The sequence below is a fragment of the Cebus imitator genome, unplaced genomic scaffold (genome assembly GCF_001604975.1).
Source record: "Cebus imitator isolate Cc_AM_T3 unplaced genomic scaffold, Cebus_imitator-1.0 Scaffold80, whole genome shotgun sequence".
Classification (NCBI taxonomy): domain Eukaryota; kingdom Metazoa; phylum Chordata; class Mammalia; order Primates; family Cebidae; genus Cebus; species Cebus imitator.
Genome location: NW_016107395.1, coordinates 1,452,795 through 1,477,116, shown reverse-complemented (window position 1 = coordinate 1,477,116; position 24,322 = coordinate 1,452,795). Strand labels below are relative to the sequence as shown.

Below are 24,322 nucleotides of genomic sequence, written 5' to 3'. Positions count from 1 at the left end.
AAGGAAGGAAGGAAGGAAAGGAAAGAAAGAAAAAGAAAGAAAGAAAGAAAGAAAGAAAGAAAGAAAGAAAGAAAGAAAGAAAGAAAGAGAGAGAGAGAGAAAGAAAGAGAAAGAAAGATTAATGCCTAACTATAGCAAAACTACAAATATCTCAGTAAACATTCTGACAAATGTGAAACCATATGTTCACAAGTCTTTTTCAAAGACCTCCTAACCCAATAGTTAGGATACAAAATTCAGCCCCCTCAACAAAAGTGTCAAAACAGTAATAGGATTGACCTTAAAGAGACCAAATACAATTATATGTATAATATATATTATAAACTTTCTGTCCAAAACAGAACTACATTTAAACATGGAACTTATATGAAGTGCATGTAGATATTTATGGCTTTTACTATAATCTTAAAATTCCTGAGCTCCAGTGAGATATTAAGGTGTTTTCTCTGCCAAGTATAAGCCACTTGTGGAATGAAGTAATATGATGCATACAAGTCTGTGGGAAGTATTCTCTATGATTATGGAATACAATTTGGCTTTAGTATCTTATGAGCTTTCGAAGTTATTAGAAAATAGTAAGAACTATCAGGAAAAATTATTTTTCAGTAAAGCAGTATTAAATATAAGCTTGTTCTCTACTGTTTCAGAATAAAACAGGGATTGTATGGCCATAATATTAAATGTAATTCCAGTACCTTTTTCAGTCTTTAAGCAGTGTATTTTTTAAGAATAGATAAAAATTTCTTTTCCAATAACCACTTATGAACCCTCGAAAAGACTGAATGGAAAGCTTAGCAAATTTGCTATTACTCACTAAGGCAATCTTTGTACCCAAAAGAATAGAAACTCAAGGAATGAGAGGCACAAACTTGTTTTTTCAGGAATTTAATATTTTTTAAAAGAAAGAAAATATAAAAATTACCAAAAAAATTTTTTAAGGTTAATTTTGGGGCTAAATACTAGAATTGAAACCCTTTTCTTATAATTGATTTATGGTAAAGAGTAAAAATAATATAAAAAACACAGCAGTTATAGCTGTCCAATTTAAAGCCCATCTGCGAAAAGGCAGGACAAGGTAGGCTGATTGAGCAAATATCCATATCATGACCTTAGTAACAAATTTCAAATGGTTTCAGTTCCCAAAGTCTGAAGGGAGAATCATCTTGCACGCTTAGATTCTACTTCTTCAAGAATCCACTCAATGCCATTCAAAAAACCAGTTAGCGTTTCAGCCTCTATATCCTGGACCTATGAACATATAAGAAAGAATATTGTTAGTAAGAAACTTAATCCAAAATCTTATGAGTAGGAGGGACATTTTTCTGGACACTAAAAAGAGAATAGAACTTAAAAATTCCAATAAACTTAGGATAAGCTGTTCAAGTTTTCTTCTGTAGAGCACTTAGATAAAATTAAGATTATCTCTCTTATAACTACTACCAACATAAGGCTTATTTGCCTTGGAATTCAGTTTTGGAAATGGAAAGAACTACCATTTCTGTGACATGCATGCATATATTAGAGGGGAAAAAATCATCCAAAGGATCTACTTTGAAGACTAAAACATGTTTTAGTGACCCAGCTAGTCATATGTGTGACATCATATTGCAAAAATGTGTCTGGAAGACTGCCACTCCACCTAATGGTAAAGCTAAAACTCCCACCATTCAGAAGGGTAAACTTTATTAGTAGTTTTCAAACTTCATTCCAAAGAGTCTTTGGAGCTCCAGGGAAGAGATGGAAGGGGAACAAAGAAAATCCTCTCACTTCTTCCGCAAAAGTGTTTCCAACTTTAATTTTTCTTTATCTGTTTTAACCAGGGGTTTTCATGTCAGGATTCGTTTGAAGAAAGGATGCCATAATTAAAATATATTTTAGGGCTGGGCATGGTGGCTCATGCCTATAATCCCAGCACTTTGGGAAGCCAAGGTGGGCAGACCACTTGAGGCCAGGAGTCTGAAACCAGCCTGGCCAACATGGTAAAACCCCATCTCTACTAAAAATACAAAAATTAGCCAGGCATAGTAGCACATGCCTGTAATCCCAACTACTTGGGAGGCTGAGGCATGAGAATCACTTGAACCCAGGAGGCAGAGGTTACAGTGAGCCAAAATTGCGCCACTGCACTCCAGCCTGGGTGTCAGAGCGAGACTCTGTCTCAAAAAAAATAAAATAAAATAAATTTTAGAAAGCAATAAACTATAAGATGGAACATATACCTTTGATGTTCCATAAAGCATAATACATTGATGTTGAAGAAAACTATAATAGTGTCATCTAAAAAAACAACCTGGCCGGGCGTGGTGGCTCACACCGAATCCCAGTACTTTGGGACACCAAGGCAGGCGGGCAGATGGCTTGAACCTAGGAATTCGAGATTAGCCTGCACAACATGGAGAAACCTCATCTCTACAAAAAATACAAAAAATTATCTGGGTGTGCTGGCACATACCTGTAGTCCCAGCTACCTGGGAGGCTGAGGTGGAGGGATTGCCTGAGCCCGAGAGGTTGAGGCTGCAGCGAGCTGTGATGGTGCCACTGCACTCCAGCCTGGGCGACAAAGTGAGACCCGGTCTCAAAAAAACAAAAGCAAAAAACAAAAAGAGAAAAAAAATCCCCAATTGTAATCTCACTTTTTCCATGAGAAAAGAGGCAAATAAGAAACAACTGATCAGCTAACATTTATTATTGCCAATCAAATAGCTCCCATAGATTAAGCTATTAAAATTGACTTAGAATGTCATTTCCTTAAAGAAGATGAATAGAAAAAAAAATAATAAAATAGAAAATAGAGGGCAAAATAAAATTTCTATCACTAGAGAATAAATGATCTTACCAGCCACGGGTGATTTAGAAGATTCAGACGCAGCTCATGGGCCAAATAAAAACAGGGCATTCTTTTAACATCCCCTTGAGAAATACAAGATAAAACCAACAATGGTCTTCCTGAAGACCCAAAAGCTGGATCTGTCATTGCCATAATATGAGAAAATTCATCTTGCCATTTATGTCCTAAGGAATGTAAGCAAAAACCCTTAAAAATTTGCATTACTTTTTATAGTTTTGAAAATAATAAAAAACTAACAAAGCAAGGGAACAAAAAATTTACCAGGATCCAAACATAAATTGAGGGGAAAAAAAATAACAGTACTCTTCAGATGTCTCCATAGTCTAAAAGCAAAAATGTTCGATACAGGTATTTCCTTTCACAAATTCTGTAGATGTCACTACCCTTTCATTCAAAGGACTTACTTTCAAAATACAGGCATATAGTTGTTTAGTTTTTTTATGGAAACCAACAATTCCAGCCTTCTATTGGAGTGTTTAGACTATTTGCACTTTGTGGTAGGCAGAATTTTAAGATAACTTCAGTGTTCCAAACCCTTGCATAATCGTTTTCTCCTTGAGTGTCTAAAGAACCTACAAATAAGATGGGGCATCATGCCCATGATTAGGCTTTAAGACACCGTTGACTTTAAGAAAGAGACGTTATCCTCATTGAGCCTGGCCTAATCAGGTGAGCTCTTAGAAGCAGCTCTTCCTGTTGAAAGATTCAATGCAGGGTAGATTCTTCATTGCTGGATTGGAAGATGGAGGGAGTCACATGGCAAGAAATATAGGTGACCTATAGAAGCTGATAGCATCTCCCAGCTGACAGCTAGCAAGAAAACAGGAAGGTCAGTCCTACAACAATAAGGAACTGAATTCAGCCAATAACTTGAATGATCTTGGAAGCAAATTATTTCCCAGAGCCTACAGAAAAGGATGCAACCATATGATACACAAATTTTATCCCATGAGGCCCTATGCAGAGAACTCAGTACTACCATGTTCAGACTTCTGACATAAAGAACTGTGAGCTAAAAAATAGATGTTGTTTCAAGCCATTAAATTTGAGGTAATTTGTTAATAGCAATTGAAAACAAATAAACATGTAATGTACTTATCAACAACGTGCATTTAAATCTATCCTATGTCTTAGACTCGTCCATATGTTCTTTGCTCCTTCTTCTCTCTTTGCCTTCCTTCTTTCAGACTGTTTTTTAATGGTTCCATTTTATATCCACTACTGGCTTATTTAGTTATACCTTCATTATACATTTTTTAGTAGTTGTTCAAGTATTTATAACACATATTTTTAATTTATAACAGTCTACCTTTAAATATTATGCCATTTCACATATAGAAGAAACTTACAATAATATACTTCGTTCTCTCTTCCATGATACATTCGATTATCATATATTTTTCTTTAAAATGTCCTACATGCATAATATACTGTTTGTTTTTTTTAATTAAAATTAGAAAAAAACCTTTAATATATAGCTACATTGTTACCATCCCAGGAGTCTTCATCTTTTTCAGTAGATGCAGATTTCCATGTGTTATCATATTATTCTGCCTGAAGAGCTTCCTTTAAAATTTCTTATAGTGAAGATCTGTTGATAGTTTTCTCAGTGCTGTGGTTCGAATGTGTTTCTCAAAATTCATGTGTTGGACATTTAACCCCCAATGCAACAGTGTTGGGGAAGGAGTGTCTTTGGGAGTTGTTTAGGTAATAAGGGCTCTACTGTCATGAGTAGACTAATATTACCATTAAAAAAGGCATGTAGCTCTATCTTTCCCTCTTCCGTCCTGTGAGAATGCAATGTTTGTGTCCCGTTTCCCTTTCTGCCTTCTGCTGTGTAGGAAATCAGCAAGAAAGGCACTCACAAGAAACCAGAGGCTGGTACCTTAATCTTGGACTTCCTGGTGTCCAGAGCTGTGAAAAATAAATTTCTGATCTTTAAAAATTCACTTATTGATCTGTAATAAAATTATACTAAGTAGTCTTGGGCGAACAGGAATTTAGGTGAAGCCAGCAGTGGAAAAAAATCACAGTACCATTCTGGTGTCTCCATAATCTAAAAACAGAAAAGCATTGATATACAGGTTTGGTGTATTCTGTTACAGTGGTGTAAATGAACCAAGACACTGAACTTTTGTTTGTCTAAAAAGGTCCTGACATTGCTTTTATTTTCAAAAAACATTTTTTACTAGATATAGGATTTTTCTCCCTTGCAGTATCATAAAGATGTCTCTTTATTGCTTTCTATCCTATAGCAATTCTGTCAGGAAATTTGCTGTCATTATTGTCTTGGCCTTCTATATGAATGTTTTCATTTTCTCTGACTGCCCTAAAGAAGTTCTCTTTATCACTGATTTTTATCAGTTTGACTATGATGTACCTTGATATATTTTTCTTTATATTTAATGCTTGGAGTTCTCTGAACATCTTCAATCTGTGGTTTGTTGTCTTTCCATAATTTTGGCCATTATCTGTTCAAAAATTCCTTTTCTCCTGTTCTCTCTCCCTTCATGTTTTGGGACTCCCAATTACAGATAAGTTAGATCGGGGGTCAGCATACTACATTCTGTGGGTCAATTTTTCTAAATAAATCTTTATTGGAAAACAGCCTGTCCATTCATTTACATATTGTCTCTGCTGCTTTTGTACTGTAATAGCAGAGCTAAGTGATTGTAAAAAAAAACAAAAACAAAAACAAACAAACAAAAAAAAAACTGTATGGCTTCTAAGCCTACAATATTTACTGTCTGTCCCTTTAAGAAAGTTTCCGGAACCCTGAGTTAGGTCACTGGATAGATTCCCCCAACTCTTAGACACTCTGTTCCTTGCTCTTTTTTCTCTTTGTGTTTTAATCTGGATAATTCTGAGTGACTTATCTTCATGTTCAATGATTCTTTCCTTTGCTAATAAGCCCACTGAAGGAACTATTCATCTGTTGTCATATTTTCATATCTTGCATTCTCATTTTATTTTTTCAAAGCAGCTTCCTTTTCTCTGCTGAAAAATCTATCTGTTCACACATATTGCCCACCTTTTCCACTAGATTTCTTGCTCTAACTTTTTTGTGTGTGGGGAGTCTCACTCTGTCGCCCAGGCTGGAATGCAGTGGCACGATCTCAGCTCACTGCGACCTCTGCCTCCCAGGCTCAAGTCATTCTCCTGCCTCAGCCTCCCAAGTAGCTGAAACTACAGGCGCATGCCACCATGCCTAATTTTTCATATTTTTTGGAAGAGATGGAATTTTGTCATGTTGCCCAGTCTGGTCTCAAACTCCTGGGCTCAAGTGATCTGCCCACCTTGGCCTTCCAGAGCCACCACACCTGACCTGGATCTCTTAATCATAGTTATTTTAATGTCCCTTTCTGAAAACACCAATATCCAGACCATTTCTGTGTCTAGTTCAACTGACTGCCTCATCTCATGGCAATGTGTCATTCATTTTGATTTTGTGTGTGAGTATCTTATAATTTTTAGATTTAATGTTAAGTGTTTTATGTAGAAAAGCAGTAGAGACTGAAGTAAAGAGAATTTATTCTTAAAAACAGGCATCATAATTCTTCAGTTAGGCTATTCATTCAGTATGTTGAGTCAAACTAGTCTGTAGTTGAGCTGGTTTGGCTTTTATTGCTATAGTTAACTTTAACACATAGACTTTAAATTCTTTCAGCAGCATGCTGCTGCTATCTTGTTCTCAGTAAGGGAACTGGAGTGCCAGTGTTTCTTAGAGTTTCTACTTGTTCCTCACCTTTCAGCAGATCTTGTAACTGTGCTATGGGGGCTATGGGAGAGGGGCAGGGAGAGCCTCTCCATGCCTTTCCCCCATCCCTGCAGTAGTCTGCTATTGCTCCTTAATTGGTAGGGACATAGAGATTTCTTATCCCAGCCTCAGGCCTTAGGTAGGCCCTGTGCACCTGAGTCTCAGTGGTGGGAGCTTTCTCAGTGTTCCAGCATGACTGCTGAATTCTTCCCTGTATTGGTAGAAAGGTCTCCACTGCAAGTTTCCTGCCTCTCCTCCAGAGTCAGCAAACATTGAACTTCTATCAGCGCAAGATCCTTGGTAAAAGTGGGATTCCTATTCCTCCCCTAAGGCAGCTTTTGTTTTTATCTCTCTTGAGACAGCAGCAGTCAACTTTTGTCTGTGGAAAACAACTTTGGCTTCATTGAGAAAAGGATATAGAAAGTAGGAAGATATAACTGTCTCCAAGTAGCAGCTGGTCATCACATGCATGCCTGTACTACCAAGGAGGGCACTCATAGGTCTGCTGCCCTATCACTAACCTTTTACATGAGCATCTAGTAGAGGCCAGTGGGAAAAAGCTGATAAGTGGGTATAGTGTCTTTATGTCTTGTAATGTTTATAAATTTATTTTTTGTCTGCTTGTTTTATAGGATGATATAGGAAGCAGACTGGAAAACTAGATAAAAGTAGAGGCTGTATCTGTTTTAGTTCCCAACTGTAACTGCAACATGCCTGTAGGAACTAAAAAACTACTTGTTAAATGAACTCATCTTTTATTTGGCTTCTAAGTTTTCATTTTATAGACAGCCCTGTAATAACAGAAAGTAATTGCAAAGTATAATGCTTCCATGCCTAACAGATCACAGGGAAAATAAATTCAACAGAAATTCAAACCAGTGTATTAGATAAAGAACTATAATATATATACAGTATATTATATATTTATATTCTACCTTGATCACAAAGGATTTGGGAAAGATATTATAATACTGGCTCATGTCCCAATGATATTTTAATTTCACACACAAATAGCATTCTGAATGGCAATTATTCAGACTATATGGACAGTGTTCTCAACTAATCTACTTAACACCCCACCATCACATCTCTCTACTATTTGGATAAAACACAAGGTAAAATTGTTCAAAGTTATTTGCATAGATTATTTGAATAAAGCCAGAAGCAGACAAAATGTCCGTATCAAAAAAAAATAAAATGCAGAAGTGTACAACAAAAAAATATTGTATAGCTGTAGTAACAAACTCTGGAATGCATTAGAACTCCCTGGATGCTTTTAAAAAACAGATTTCCAAATCTAATTCACACAGCCCAAATCTAGGAATAAAATCCACCAGGGTAGGAATCAGCTTGTTAACATGTTTAACAAGCTCCTTAGGTGATCCTAATGCACACCAAAGTGTTAGAACCCACTATTAATAGTAAGGGTCAGAAAATCACATTGATAAAATTAGCCATCATATTCTTAAGAAGCCACAATTAAAAACTAAAAAGGTATTTTTTATTTGCTTTGAAAAGAACAATGCAGTGATGCTTAAATATATATATATATATATATGTATGTATGTATATATATGAGTGCTTACTTTTATGAGCTTCACCATTTGCAACATAGATGAACCCATCTACAACTTCACACACTTTCTGAATTTGCGGAATCACACTATACCGGCTTCCTTGTTGATCATCACCTTCATTCTGTCGACTGAACATCTTGTTAACTGCACTTGTATGCTCTTCCCTTGCTCTATCTCTTTCCTTTCTAGAAAAAAGTTGTAAAGATAGAATATAAAGACACTAAACAGGATCCACCCCCTAAAATGTTTTAGTTCTGATGTTTCAGTTAAGCCATCAAGTAGGTAGCCTTACCTGGTAGTTGAATACAAGATCAAAATGTTGAATTTATGTTGGCTGCTCAACTGAAAATTGACACCTGATCCAATACCTAAAATAGAAAATCACAGTTATCCAAACGAGTCATTAATAAAAATAGCAAAAGATCAGACTGAAAATTACCCAGTGAAAGCAAAAAGAGCAAAGAAAAAAACTGTATGACAACGTATACATAGATTTGAAATAAAATGAAATGCTTACATTGAAGAAAAAGATGCTGTATGTAATTTTCATTCACATGGTAATAAAAATACAGAGAAAGAAGAAAAAACTGCTATGCTTATAACAGTCCTTCTTATATCATCATCACTATCATCAACTTTATCATCTTATCAGCAGCAGCTGCATCATAGCAACTATTACTATTTATCCTCAAGACTAAGACTCATTTTCACACTTTTATGTTTCTCCATTAGTCTAATAATCCACGTATACATTCAATTAAAGTGTCTTTTTCCCCCAATGAAAAGCTGTTTTTAAATTGATGCAGAGCCAGGCATAGTGGCTCACACCTGTAATCCCAGCAATTTGGGAGGCTGAAGTGGGATATTCACTTGAGGCCAGGAGTTCAAGACCAACCTAGGCAACATGGTGAGAACCTCATCTCTCCAAAAAAAATACAAAACAATTAGCCAGGCATGGTGGCACATGCCTTTTTCCAAGCTACTTGGGAGGCTGAAGTAGGAGGATCATTTGAGCCAGGAAATTCAAGGCTGCAGTGAGCCATGATCATGCCACTGTACTCCGCCTGGGCAACAGACATCTTTTCTCAAAAAATAAATTAATGAGGAATCGCCAAAAGCACTTTAGTAAATTGAGAAAATACTGAAGATACTGAAATTTAGAATTCAACAGAGTTGGATTATAATCCTGAATTTCTCACTTACAGCCATGTATTTGTCTCCATCAGTTTGACAACAAATAGAAGCAGAAGTAATATATTCTTCCTAGGCTTATTGGGAAGATTAAATAAGATCACATATGTAAAACTCCCAGTAAGGTGACTAGTAAATCACAGGTGCTAAATATTAGCTTCTTACTGCTTTATATCTAAATCATTAGTTCACTGTTATATGTTCTTCTTACTTAACCTCTTCTTTCCTTGGGCTGTGTTAACACTAAGTGGCTGGTTCTCCTTTTGCCTCCTTGAAAGACCCTTCTGGGCCTCCATGGCTATATTTCATCCTGCTATATAAATGTTCTTTTAGATCTGTTCAGTTCTCTGCATCCCCATGGCTACACTTTAAACTGTCATCATCACTCACCCAGACCTCTGCAATCACTTCTCACCAGTCTCCTATTATCGTTTCTTCTGACAGCAGCTGGAAGAATTTTCTAATAATGGTATCTAATTAAGTGTCTTCTCTACCAAGCTATTGCTCTTCAGAGGAAGAAACAAAACCTTAATATCTGGCCCTTACTAGCATCATTAGAGACTACTCCAGCCTTTCATAGTCTGAATTCCTGCATTATAACCAATTTATTTGTTTAAATAAGCTATGCCATACCATCTCATGTCACCATTCTAGGCAATACATGTTTAGGGCTCTTAAGTGCTAGGACTGCAACCATCCCAGGCCATGTGATCCTAGTCCTCCAGCCACCAGGTCAGGTACATGTTTCACAGAGACCACAGAATCTAAATTTACCATGTTTCTGATCTTTGTTTTCGTCAGCTGTACTCCCAGAGATTATCCTCGCAACACATCTAACTTCAGTCCAATATAGTCCCCATACTGTTCTGCCCTTCTTTGCCAATGATGTAACCCCATATTCTCTCACCTTGCTGAGTGTGAGGCACAAATTGACATTTTAAAACAATCATGTCAGCTGCTTTCTGGAAAATGGATTGCCATTTTATAATAATCAAACTTCCCCATTTCCTCAACATCTTCTTGAAGTGTTCCTTTGACCTAATGCCCCTACTTGAAACTGGCCTGCTTCCAGGTCAGGCTTCTCCTGAAGTGAACTCTCAAGTAGAAAGACACTTATTTTCTCAAAACTTGGGGTAAAGAGGTGGGATTGAAGTTCTCAACTCCCAATGCCATGTCTCAACCATTATTCATCAACCTTCTAAAAAACTCCTTCTGCTTGAGAAACACATCATTCAGCTATAGCACTCTTTCCTTCCTTGTCGTTATTATTTATGAATCTCTATTTAATAATCACTTCCCCCAAGCATAAACTGAAGATTTCAGCACCCATCTCCAATCTTCCTCTCATCCTCAAAAACGTCCAGTCCATGTGGACTCCATATGACTCCCAAATCTCAGTTTCTATCCCAGATCTTTGCCCTTGTGAGATACATGCATATAGTAATCCATAAAGTCATTCACCCATTCACCAAATACACAGAGAATGCCTGCTCTGTGCCTGGCACCACAGATATAGCTAAAAATAAAGTGGACAAAATTCTTACCTTCATGGAGCTTCTGTTCTAGTGGATTTGATTATAGTAGGTATCTCTACTTGGATCTTTCATAGAGTTATCAAAAATCAACACACATTCCAAATAATAGCTGCCATTCTCTCTCTACAGATCTTACCATTAACTGTCCCCTTCCAAGTTTCTCTTACTTCTCCCTTACCCTAGTGAATCCTGTATCATCCAACACAAAACTCAAGTCAGAAACCTGGAGCCATCCTTATTACTGCTAATACAGTCATTCTGTCAATTTTATATCCTTACTATTCATTCTCTTCTCTCATCTTCACTAACAGTGACTTAGAGTTCAGATCCTCTTCATATTTTAATCACAATATTACAGTGGCTTCTTTTTTTTTTTTCTTTTTTTTTTTTTGAGACAGAGTCTTGCTCCATTGCCAGGTGCCAGGCTGGAGTGCCGTGGCACAATTTCAGCTCACTGTAACCTCCACCTCCCAGGTTCAAGCAATTCTCCTGCCTCAGCCTCCCGAGTAGCTAGGACTACAGGCGCACACCACCATGCCCAGCTAATTTTTGTCTTTTTAGTAGAGATGGGGTTTCACCCTGTTGGCCAGGATGGTCTCGATCTCTTGACCTCATGATCCGCCCCCCTTGGCCTCCCAAAGTGCTGGGATTACAGGTGTGAGCCACCATGCTTGGCCTGCAGTGGCTTCTTAATGGGTCTCCATATCTTTAGCCCCTTCTAATCAATTCTTCACTTGGGAGCCTGAGTAACCTTTCTAAAATGCAATCTTGATCATTTCAATCCTCTACTTAAAATCCTTCAACAGCTCCCAAATGCTTAAGCATGGTACATATGTGTCTTTTCACATAGTTCTACTCTTTCTAGATACACAGTGATAATTCAAATGTGTCCTCCACATCCAGAGCTTTGTGCTTTTAGAAATGTAGTTCTCTCTGCCTGGAACACCTTTACTCTCTTTTTGTGATGGCCTGCAACTATTCACCCTAGTGACTCATATGAGACTTCATCTTCAATATGGAGCCTTCTTTTACCATTACCTTTCTACCCAGGAGCTAATTATATCATAGTCTAATTATCTGTATACTTGTCTATGTCCTCACCTACACCAAGTATCTTGAAGGCAGACACATATATTGTTCTAAATCTCTGCATCCCCATCATCTATCTCACTATTAGGGGCTGGCTCTCAATAAATAAGTAGAGCAAAGGCTAAATTTTATTATCACTTATATTTACTATTTATCTTGCCTTGCCAAATACTTATGTGTTGTGGTGTTTTTTTCTAATAGAAAGAGGGGAAGGTGATGATTTAATTCTTTTGAATTCCAATATATATCAAAACACTTTGCACACAGATGCTGAATTGTTTTTTCTGCTTTTTTCAAATATGATAAATATTGTATCTCACTACACAATATCCTGGCAACAAATAATTTACTTTCACATAATTTTAAAGTCTGGACTGTACAAATTTGAGGAATTAAGAAGAAGCTTTCTTATAGCAGGTAAATTAATTCTGTCAGTCCAGTGGAACCTGGTGGGGGTCCCAATAACCAAAATACTATATTTCATTATAGCAAATAATTAAAAATGAATTTCTTTCTTTTTAACAAGAATGCCAAGCTTAAAGTATTTGAAATAACTGTAGATTAACATGAAAATTACCATCAATTTGCCTCTGAGGCAAACCAGCTGTTGGGCAAAGTTCCTCCGAAGACATCAAGCTCAACACCAAAGAGGTATTCAGTTCTTCCAAACCTGGTCCAAACATAGCAAATCGTGGTTCATTCTGAATGATCAGGGAGTGTAAAAATGAGGTGACAGCTCCATACATAGGACGGCTGGTTTTTGAAGCTTTTCTTGTATATGGACAGCACATTTTATAGCTGTAAAAAATTGTCACAATTAGAACAGTAACACAGAAAACAGCCAGTTATTCATTCAACAGTATATAATTTATTGAGTACTTGCTAGACACAAGGGATACAGTGATTACATAGTCCCAATCCTCCAGGAGGACAATGGAGAATAGACACCTTTATAACATGTATGTGGAGTGCTCTGACAGGGAAAAGCACCAGGTGCCATGAGAGTAGGAGTGGCCCAGAAGCTAAGGAAACCTTCCCCAAGAAGTGGTTACTTACTTTCTAATCTTTCATTTAGATTATCTCATGGAAAGATTGAATGGTGAAAATTTACTACATAAAGGTTCTCAACTTGAGGAGGTTTATCCCTGCCCCCTGGAACATTTGGCAGTGTTTGAACAACATGTTTACTGCCACAACTGGGGAGGGGAGAAGGAGCAAGTAGAGGCCAAGGATGCTGCTAAACATTAATCCTACAATGCATAGGGCAGGCCCCAGAACAAAGAATTATTTGGCTCAAAATGTCAATAATGCCAAGATTGAGAAACTCAGTGCTAGAAATAAGCTACACACAGATAGTTAGTACAATATCCCTAGAGGTAAAACAAACAAACCAAAAAATTGCTAACACTACCAATATAACCAAATTTAAAATTCTTGAGTACTCCTACTAACAGCCTCAAATATGACAGTTCAGTAAGAGTTAAATGAGGGAGTCTCAAATGATCCTTGCAGCAAACCTAGCAAACTAAGAATCATGTAAAACAATTCAGTTTCTTGAAGTGGCTATAAATCTCTAAAGTACCAATTATGCATTTTATCAAAAATTAAAAGTTACTCCAATCAAAATAAAAACTAAAGCTCTTCAAATAAATCAAGCTGGTTAACGAAATCACTAACCTAACAAAATATTTTTATTAGAAAACTTGTAACTCATGAAGGGGAAAAAAACAAACAAAAAACAGCTTTAAAGCTAGACAGACTTGACCAAGCCTCACCACTTTTAGTTATAAGAACCACTTAGAGCCTGAATTTCAGTTTCTTCGTGTGTATTATTTGAGCAACAGCAATAACTCAGGGTTGTAAAAATTAGAAGTAATTATATGACCATAAATGGTAGTTACTATCACTACTATTCCCTGGGCAAAATCTGACACCGCAGCCTCATATACACTTCATGCAATGGTTAGCTATGGGGCAATGTACAAGTATTGCCTAGCAAGTGAGATACAGCAGCACTTGTTGAGATTATATATAACAGATGACATACCTTTGGATCAAATAGTCTCACAACACTTGACATAATGACAACTGTATCAGAAGAAGGGAAGGCTCTGAATAACTCAAAATTTGAAAAAAAAAATTCTGTATGTTGCTACTGAGTCTAGCACAACAAAACAATCTTCAAAGAATAAATATTTTAAAACGTTTAAAATAATGCCTTAAATTTGAATTTCTCAGTAAAAAAGGCTATATCCAGATCCAACGACATTATATACCTTTGAGGTAGCATAATAGGGTTCCAATCTGAATAGTCCCTTACAAGCTACATGACTTTAGGCAAATCACATAACCTCCATGAACCTTAATTCCATATCCATGATACCAAGATAATAACTTCTTCTTGTATGAGGATTAAATGAGTAAAACATAGAAAGCATCCCTTGTAGAATCCAATACACTGCAGTTGCTCAGTAACATTAATTATCTCACCTACATGATATTAAAAAATGTCAGTGTTTTTTGGTGCTAATATAATCTTATTTCTCAGAGCCTTTAGAATGGTTTTCTTCCCTGCCAAAGAACAGGGATCTCTGATCATTCTTTTTCTGGATATGGAAAAGTATTTACTTATTTAACAAAATGACAATTGTTCTAAAGATCGTGAGCATTTTAAGAAGTCTTTTACTTCTTGCTATCTATACTACGTATAATTATTGAAATATTGGTTAGGCACCACAGGGAAAAAATAAAATATTAAAGCTGAAAGGGTCCTATGAAGGAAGTAATTTAACTCAACTCCCAGTTTTGGCAAGAGAACACTTAGACCCCAAATCTATGCAACAAATCAGTAGCAGGGTCAGGACTAACTTGGATACTGACTAGTAATACAGTAAAATTTAATATCTTTTAATTCATAAAACTAGATACTTACACTGCCATGTAGTCAAAAAATGCACCATCAGTGACCTCAGATATAGGTTTTTTTAAGATCTCTAGATCTGGAAGAGACTTCCAGTCAACAGAAGACCAAGAAGGAAGATCCCTCAACAGAAAATATCTCCACAGAATTGGATCTCTTACAGTTTCGTTCCAGTAATGATTTGTACTTCCCAGCTGACACAGATCATGAGGTGAAAGAAAGGACAAAATATATAGCTGTACATCAATCTGAAACAGAAGAAAGCAGTAGGTAAAAAAAAGAAATGAAGAAAATAGTTTTTGGGGTAATAAATCACACAATCAACAAATAAATAACAAAAGGTCAACTGACTAGTTAGTATTTTTAATAATTAAATCTACCATTAATAATTAAATCTATTATTTTCCTGCCATCAGCAAAGGATCATAACTGAATTTTTTTTTGGTAGTTTCGTTAAAGATTTAATTTCTGAAACACTGAAACATTCCTGAAAAAGCAACCACTGTCTTGTTATTTTTCCAGCAAAACAACCAGCTCCTTCAATTTTTCCTCAGTGATATTTGGATATACCAATTTGTTACATAAATTAGTTAAGGAAATAATTTCTTCTTCAAAGTAAAACTTCTATCAAGTGGACAATTTTCTGATTTTATCATCAGACTAAATCAAAGTGTGTAAATTTGTCATCTTAGTCTTAATTCTTCTATAGAATACTAAAATGCTACAAAAAACTTTTGCAAGGAGTAGAAAGTTGGAAGCATTCTAAAACTGCGGTCTTCATGTTGGTATACATGTAGGAGGGAGGTGTCAATAGTCCAAATGAGACAAAGAATTGTAATAATTGTCAATAACTTCTGTTCTCTTCATTTACCTATCTACCCCAAAGTTTAACAATAAATTATGTATATCATTCTCGTGGCCTTGAGGTAACTTGAGGCACTTGCAACTTAGTCATTTATTTTCAACTGAGGGGCAGTTTTGTCTCTTGAAATATACGATAACAGCCACAGGCAGAATGTCCTCGGAGAGGGTAAAAACCTTGGCCCTTCAGGTGATTTGATACAATGATTCGGAATCAAAGATTCTGGGAACATGGACTCTGGAATGCTTTCCCAAGTTAACCAGCAAGCTGGGAACGGTCTCATTTCCGTAAACGGATATTCAGGGTGTCCTGGTCACATGTGCCTGTTTTGGGGGTGGAACTCCTGAAGGCAGTTGGGCTAGTCACTCCAGGGGCCCGGTTTAGGTGCTTCCCTGAGATGTTTGGGCCGCTTGTGGAGCACCAGGGTCAACGCCAAGACGCTTCTGGTCAACTGTAGCGTCTCAGTGACTACAGTGCCAAGAATGGGCTGCACGGACCGGGCCAGACCCAGGCCGGGGCGCAGGAGTTCCCTAGACCCCGGGGAGATCCCACGGCGGTTCCTCCGGCCCGGGCCGGCCCCGGCCGGCCCCACGGTCCTCCGCGGCCTGCGGCCGACGCTCACCGGCAGCCGCGTCAGGGTGCTGGCCGCCTCATCCACCTCCTCCCGCGAGGCTGTCCTTGCCACCCTCTCCTTGCTCACTGACTGCCAGAAGGTCCTCCAGCCGCTGAGGATGGCCGCCTCCAGGCGGCCCCAGTCGCTGAAGGGCGGCGGCGGGGAGCTAGTTCCGCTGCGCGGCTCGCTTCCTGCCATGGCTTGCCCACAGCACGGGTGACGCGTCGCAGAGCCACACCAAGTGCGTCCGCCTCCTGCGCGGGTCCGCCGCCCGCCGCCGTAGCCATCGGGCGTTCCGCCTCTCGCCTCCCCCGCGAGTCCGCCTCCAGGGCAGGGTTAGGCCCCGGACCAGGGGAGCCAGCTGTGTGTGGTTCTGAGCCGAGTACGAAGCTCCTGTCAACAATTACTTCCTTAGTAACCTGTGACCTCAACCTCAGCCAGCTAACCACAGAGCCCCTCTACAACCTACGGCCAGCTGACTTCCTGACTTCATTCGATATTCTCTCTGGGATCATTTCCACTATGCCAGGTCTTAGGCCACTCCGCTGGTTCGACAGCTCTCTGCCACTATCTTGGGCTTAATAACCACCTGTTTCCTGTTCAGCACTACATACTACGTGTGGGGTTTTGTGTGTGTTGCTTCCTCAATCACCAATTCACCATTTATTTTCCCGCCTTATCAGCAAAAACAGACTAGAGAGGCAGTCAGGAGGCCAATTATAAAGAACCTTATGCCAAAATGAGAAGTCTGGACCCACTATGCGAAAATATAAGCATATTTAAAATTTGCTTATTCTATGTATCTCATAAAAGGGCAGCAAAAAAATCGCTAGGAGAACCTAAATGTGGTGGTGTTGAAATCCCACTAGTGAATTTTTTGATTCTCAATACAGATGTCCATTCTACTTACTTTGAGCTTACTTTAAAAGGGCTGTAAGAAAGTATACCAGAGAACATATTACAAGTTATCTGTTGTATAACTGGGTATGCATACATTCAAAAAGTAAATCTCTGAATATCTAAATGTCAACAGAATCCAACAAAGCCTGATAACTAAGGCTCTGTAACATACAAGTTTGCTTCATTATTATTATTATTTTTTTGGCATGCCGTTGGTAGGTGCCAATAACCAATAAAATTACAGCCTCAGTTCTGAGAGGCAATCTGGACAAGAACCACAAATTAACCATATGGCATTTCTCATCACCTTCTAAGACGTGATTTACTGTGATGGCAAAAAAGTAGAACTAGAGCCAGAAAAAAAAAAAAAATCAGTTCAAGTATAAAGTATTAAAAATATATGTTAAATAAAAGAGGAAAACTTTATTATGAAAAATTTTGAACATATATAAAAGGAGTGAATAATATGCTCTTGTGTGCCCAATAGCCAAGATTCAATTACCAACACCTGGTTAATCTTGCTCTGTTGCTGTATTCACCTAATACTACACCCCCAATTCTGGATTGCTTTGAAACAAATCCCAGACCTATATCTGTAAATATCTCAGTATCTATCCCTAAAAAATACATTTTAGGAAACAGAACACTGTACCCAAGCAATTTTAATTCATTAAAATCATCAAATACACATACTCTTACAACTTAAGTTTCATTATATAGCTCCCCCTCCTTTATTTTCCATTTGTTTACAGAAAAAAACAAAAACAAACACACAAAAAAAACCAGGTTGGTCTTTCTGGAGCACTCTGGACTTATTTTTTTTTTTCCTATATTCTTCTTTTTATTCTTTTCTTGGTAGAGACAAAGTTTCACCATGTTTTCCAGGCTGGTCTTGACGTCCTAGGCTCAAGTGATCCTCCCCTGATGTGGCCTTCCAAAGTGCAGGTGTGACCCACTGTGCTGGCCTGGATACTCTTGATGGCATCTCAATAGTGCCTTTAACACATTTGTAAAAGGTATTATGTACTGAGATTGAAAGCCACAAGTCAGTTTCATTTTCTAATGTTCAGAGTGATCAATGATTGCACTGTGCTGATCCATTCAAATTTCCTGTAAGTTTTTCACCTCAAAGATACAGCATTTATCAATGAATATTATTTTCTTACAAGTTATAAAATATTAATATTCTAGTTCTATAATTCCTTTCATTAGCTGAATTAAAAATTTTCTTGTCAGTCATTTGATTGTCCTGCTCAGGCCAGAGTTCGCTGTATTTCCAGAAAACCCTGGCTCATTTTGATAGGAATGTTTCTAGTCCTTTCTAGTGTCTTTTATACATAGAAAACATAACTTCACATTGTTATTTTCCAAACATTACAGACTTTTTACTCTTTGATTTGATATGTCTCTTTTTTCTTACACTAAAAACCTTCATTTCTAATTATATTAACATAACTAACAATTTAATTACAGTACTGAGGAGTTTAAGAATTCTTCACATTCTTTTTGCCCTTGGATATACCCTATTAGGAATGAACACACAAATTACTATGTTTTAAAGATAATTGAAACATACTTGTGTATTTAAACCATCAACTTGATATAGAATGCAGGTCACTTGTTTCATTTTGCTTTGAACTTGTAGGGCTTTTTTTTTAACTTTGATTAAATCTTGTTTTAGAATAACATATGTACATGGTCAAAGTCAGATGTTCAAAACTCAAGGCATATTCAGAGAAATCTAGCTTCCGTCCTGGTCTTTTTCCATCTGGTTCTTCGCCTTCTGCCTCCACCATAAGTAACCATTTTGTAAGGCTTTCATTATCCTTCCATTGTTTACACACACACACACACACACACACACACACACNAACAGCAATAACTCAGGGTTGTAAAAATTAGAAGTAATTATATGACCATAAATGGTAGTTACTATCACTACTATTCCCTGGGCAAAATCTGACACTGCAATGGTTAGCTATGGGGCAATGTACAAGTATTGCCTAGCAAGTGAGATACAGCAGCACTTGTTGAGATTATATATAACAGATGACATACCTTTGGATCAAATAGTCTCACAACACTTGACATAATGACAACTGTATCAGAAGAAGGGAAGGCTCTGAATAACTCAAAATTTGAAAAAAAAAATTCTGTATGTTGCTACTGAGTCTAGCACAACAAAACAATCTTCAAAGAATAAATATTTTAAAACGTTTAAAATAATGCCTTAAATTTGAATTTCTCAGTAAAAAAGGCTATATCCAGATCCAACGACATTATATACCTTTGAGGTAGCATAATAGGGTTCCAATCTGAATAGTCCCTTACAAGCTACATGACTTTAGGCAAATCACATAACCTCCATGAACCTTAATTCCATATCCATGATACCAAGATAATAACTTCTTCTTGTATGAGGATTAAATGAGTAAAACATAGAAAGCATCCCTTGTAGAATCCAATACACTGCAGTTGCTCAGTAACATTAATTATCTCACCTACATGATATTAAAAAATGTCAGTGTTTTTTGGTGCTAATATAATCTTATTTCTCAGAGCCTTTAGAATGGTTTTCTTCCCTGCCAAAGAACAGGGATCTCTGATCATTCTTTTTCTGGATATGGAAAAGTATTTACTTATTTAACAAAATGACAATTGTTCTAAAGATCGTGAGCATTTTAAGAAGTCTTTTACTTCTTGCTATCTATACTACGTATAATTATTGAAATATTGGTTAGGCACCACAGGGAAAAAATAAAATATTAAAGCTGAAAGGGTCCTATGAAGGAAGTAATTTAACTCAACTCCCAGTTTTGGCAAGAGAACACTTAGACCCCAAATCTATGCAACAAATCAGTAGCAGGGTCAGGACTAACTTGGATACTGACTAGTAATACAGTAAAATTTAATATCTTTTAATTCATAAAACTAGATACTTACACTGCCATGTAGTCAAAAAATGCACCATCAGTGACCTCAGATATAGGTTTTTTTAAGATCTCTAGATCTGGAAGAGACTTCCAGTCAACAGAAGACCAAGAAGGAAGATCCCTCAACAGAAAATATCTCCACAGAATTGGATCTCTTACAGTTTCGTTCCAGTAATGATTTGTACTTCCCAGCTGACACAGATCATGAGGTGAAAGAAAGGACAAAATATATAGCTGTACATCAATCTGAAACAGAAGAAAGCAGTAGGTAAAAAAAAGAAATGAAGAAAATAGTTTTTGGGGTAATAAATCACACAATCAACAAATAAATAACAAAAGGTCAACTGACTAGTTAGTATTTTTAATAATTAAATCTACCATTAATAATTAAATCTATTATTTTCCTGCCATCAGCAAAGGATCATAACTGAATTTTTTTTTGGTAGTTTCGTTAAAGATTTAATTTCTGAAACACTGAAACATTCCTGAAAAAGCAACCACTGTCTTGTTATTTTTCCAGCAAAACAACCAGCTCCTTCAATTTTTCCTCAGTGATATTTGGATATACCAATTTGTTACATAAATTAGTTAAGGAAATAATTTCTTCTTCAAAGTAAAACTTCTATCAAGTGGACAATTTTCTGATTTTATCATCAGACTAAATCAAAGTGTGTAAATTTGTCATCTTAGTCTTAATTCTTCTATAGAATACTAAAATGCTACAAAAAACTTTTGCAAGGAGTAGAAAGTTGGAAGCATTCTAAAACTGCGGTCTTCATGTTGGTATACATGTAGGAGGGAGGTGTCAATAGTCCAAATGAGACAAAGAATTGTAATAATTGTCAATAACTTCTGTTCTCTTCATTTACCTATCTACCCCAAAGTTTAACAATAAATTATGTATATCATTCTCGTGGCCTTGAGGTAACTTGAGGCACTTGCAACTTAGTCATTTATTTTCAACTGAGGGGCAGTTTTGTCTCTTGAAATATACGATAACAGCCACAGGCAGAATGTCCTCGGAGAGGGTAAAAACCTTGGCCCTTCAGGTGATTTGATACAATGATTCGGAATCAAAGATTCTGGGAACATGGACTCTGGAATGCTTTCCCAAGTTAACCAGCAAGCTGGGAACGGTCTCATTTCCGTAAACGGATATTCAGGGTGTCCTGGTCACATGTGCCTGTTTTGGGGGTGGAACTCCTGAAGGCAGTTGGGCTAGTCACTCCAGGGGCCCGGTTTAGGTGCTTCCCTGAGATGTTTGGGCCGCTTGTGGAGCACCAGGGTCAACGCCAAGACGCTTCTGGTCAACTGTAGCGTCTCAGTGACTACAGTGCCAAGAATGGGCTGCACGGACCGGGCCAGACCCAGGCCGGGGCGCAGGAGTTCCCTAGACCCCGGGGAGATCCCACGGCGGTTCCTCCGGCCCGGGCCGGCCCCGGCCGGCCCCACGGTCCTCCGCGGCCTGCGGCCGACGCTCACCGGCAGCCGCGTCAGGGTGCTGGCCGCCTCATCCACCTCCTCCCGCGAGGCTGTCCTTGCCACCCTCTCCTTGCTCACTGACTGCCAGAAGGTCCTCCAGCCGCTGAGGATGGCCGCCTCCAGGCGGCCCCAGTCGCTGAAGGGCGGCGGCGGGGAGCTAGTTCCGCTGCGCGGCTCGCTTCCTGCCATGGCTTGCCCACAGCACGGGTGACGCGTCGCAGAGCCACACCAAGTGCGTCCGCCTCCTGCGCGGGTCCGCCGCCCGCCGCCGTAGCCATCGGGCGTTCCGCCTCTCGCCTCCCCCGCGAGTCCGCCTCCAGGGCAGGGTTAGGCCCCGGACCAGGGGAGCCAGCTGTGTGTGGTTCTGAGCCGAGTACGAAGCTCCTGTCAACAATTACTTCCTTAGTAACCTGTGACCTCAACCTCAGCCAGCTAACCACAGAGCCCCTCTACAACCTACGGCCAGCTGACTTCCTGACTTCATTCGATATTCTCTCTGGGATCATTTCCACTATGCCAGGTCTTAGGCCACTCCGCTGGTTCGACAGCTCTCTGCCACTATCTTGGGCTTAATAACCACCTGTTTCCTGTTCAGCACTACATACTACGTGTGGGGTTTTGTGTGTGTTGCTTCCTCAATCACCAATTCACCATTTATTTTCCCGCCTTATCAGCAAAAACAGACTAGAGAGGCAGTCAGGAGGCCAATTATAAAGAACCTTATGCCAAAATGAGAAGTCTGGACCCACTATGCGAAAATATAAGCATATTTAAAATTTGCTTATTCTATGTATCTCATAAAAGGGCAGCAAAAAAATCGCTAGGAGAACCTAAATGTGGTGGTGTTGAAATCCCACTAGTGAATTTTTTGATTCTCAATACAGATGTCCATTCTACTTACTTTGAGCTTACTTTAAAAGGGCTGTAAGAAAGTATACCAGAGAACATATTACAAGTTATCTGTTGTATAACTGGGTATGCATACATTCAAAAAGTAAATCTCTGAATATCTAAATGTCAACAGAATCCAACAAAGCCTGATAACTAAGGCTCTGTAACATACAAGTTTGCTTCATTATTATTATTATTTTTTTGGCATGCCGTTGGTAGGTGCCAATAACCAATAAAATTACAGCCTCAGTTCTGAGAGGCAATCTGGACAAGAACCACAAATTAACCATATGGCATTTCTCATCACCTTCTAAGACGTGATTTACTGTGATGGCAAAAAAGTAGAACTAGAGCCAGAAAAAAAAAAAAAATCAGTTCAAGTATAAAGTATTAAAAATATATGTTAAATAAAAGAGGAAAACTTTATTATGAAAAATTTTGAACATATATAAAAGGAGTGAATAATATGCTCTTGTGTGCCCAATAGCCAAGATTCAATTACCAACACCTGGTTAATCTTGCTCTGTTGCTGTATTCACCTAATACTACACCCCCAATTCTGGATTGCTTTGAAACAAATCCCAGACCTATATCTGTAAATATCTCAGTATCTATCCCTAAAAAATACATTTTAGGAAACAGAACACTGTACCCAAGCAATTTTAATTCATTAAAATCATCAAATACACATACTCTTACAACTTAAGTTTCATTATATAGCTCCCCCTCCTTTATTTTCCATTTGTTTACAGAAAAAAACAAAAACAAACACACAAAAAAAACCAGGTTGGTCTTTCTGGAGCACTCTGGACTTATTTTTTTTTTTCCTATATTCTTCTTTTTATTCTTTTCTTGGTAGAGACAAAGTTTCACCATGTTTTCCAGGCTGGTCTTGACGTCCTAGGCTCAAGTGATCCTCCCCTGATGTGGCCTTCCAAAGTGCAGGTGTGACCCACTGTGCTGGCCTGGATACTCTTGATGGCATCTCAATAGTGCCTTTAACACATTTGTAAAAGGTATTATGTACTGAGATTGAAAGCCACAAGTCAGTTTCATTTTCTAATGTTCAGAGTGATCAATGATTGCACTGTGCTGATCCATTCAAATTTCCTGTAAGTTTTTCACCTCAAAGATACAGCATTTATCAATGAATATTATTTTCTTACAAGTTATAAAATATTAATATTCTAGTTCTATAATTCCTTTCATTAGCTGAATTAAAAATTTTCTTGTCAGTCATTTGATTGTCCTGCTCAGGCCAGAGTTCGCTGTATTTCCAGAAAACCCTGGCTCATTTTGATAGGAATGTTTCTAGTCCTTTCTAGTGTCTTTTATACATAGAAAACATAACTTCACATTGTTATTTTCCAAACATTACAGACTTTTTACTCTTTGATTTGATATGTCTCTTTTTTCTTACACTAAAAACCTTCATTTCTAATTATATTAACATAACTAACAATTTAATTACAGTACTGAGGAGTTTAAGAATTCTTCACATTCTTTTTGCCCTTGGATATACCCTATTAGGAATGAACACACAAATTACTATGTTTTAAAGATAATTGAAACATACTTGTGTATTTAAACCATCAACTTGATATAGAATGCAGGTCACTTGTTTCATTTTGCTTTGAACTTGTAGGGCTTTTTTTTTAACTTTGATTAAATCTTGTTTTAGAATAACATATGTACATGGTCAAAGTCAGATGTTCAAAACTCAA

The 24,322-nt window shown here is 37.8% G+C and overlaps 2 protein-coding genes across 3 annotated transcripts; both read right to left on the bottom strand.

Annotated features, from left to right (window-relative positions):
* Positions 1-881: 881 nt before the first annotated feature.
* LOC108307699 (F-box only protein 4) lies at positions 882-16,942 on the bottom strand. Of its 2 annotated transcripts, XM_017533138.2 has the most exons (7): positions 16,402-16,939; positions 14,930-15,165; positions 12,575-12,795; positions 8,475-8,550; positions 8,192-8,367; positions 2,837-3,012; positions 882-1,248 (listed from the first exon to the last, which is right to left on the bottom strand). In XM_017533138.2, the coding sequence occupies exons 1-7, from the start codon at positions 16,588-16,590 to the stop codon at positions 1,159-1,161; spliced, it is 1,164 nt and encodes a 387-aa protein (XP_017388627.1). In that variant the 5' UTR covers positions 16,591-16,939; the 3' UTR covers positions 882-1,158. The 2 variants fall into 2 exon arrangements, with proteins under 2 accessions (XP_017388627.1, XP_017388628.1); XM_017533139.2 differs by lacking the exons at positions 882-1,248; positions 2,837-3,012 and adding an exon at positions 3,020-4,904 and having other exon boundaries at positions 16,402-16,942.
* Positions 16,943-19,268: 2,326 nt separating this feature from the next.
* On the bottom strand, positions 19,269-22,265 carry LOC108307698 (F-box only protein 4-like). The gene is made up of 2 exons (XM_017533137.2): positions 21,708-22,265; positions 19,269-20,471 (listed from the first exon to the last, which is right to left on the bottom strand). The coding sequence occupies exons 1-2, from the start codon at positions 21,894-21,896 to the stop codon at positions 20,232-20,234; spliced, it is 429 nt and encodes a 142-aa protein (XP_017388626.1). The 5' UTR covers positions 21,897-22,265; the 3' UTR covers positions 19,269-20,231.
* Positions 22,266-24,322: the final 2,057 nt, after the last annotated feature.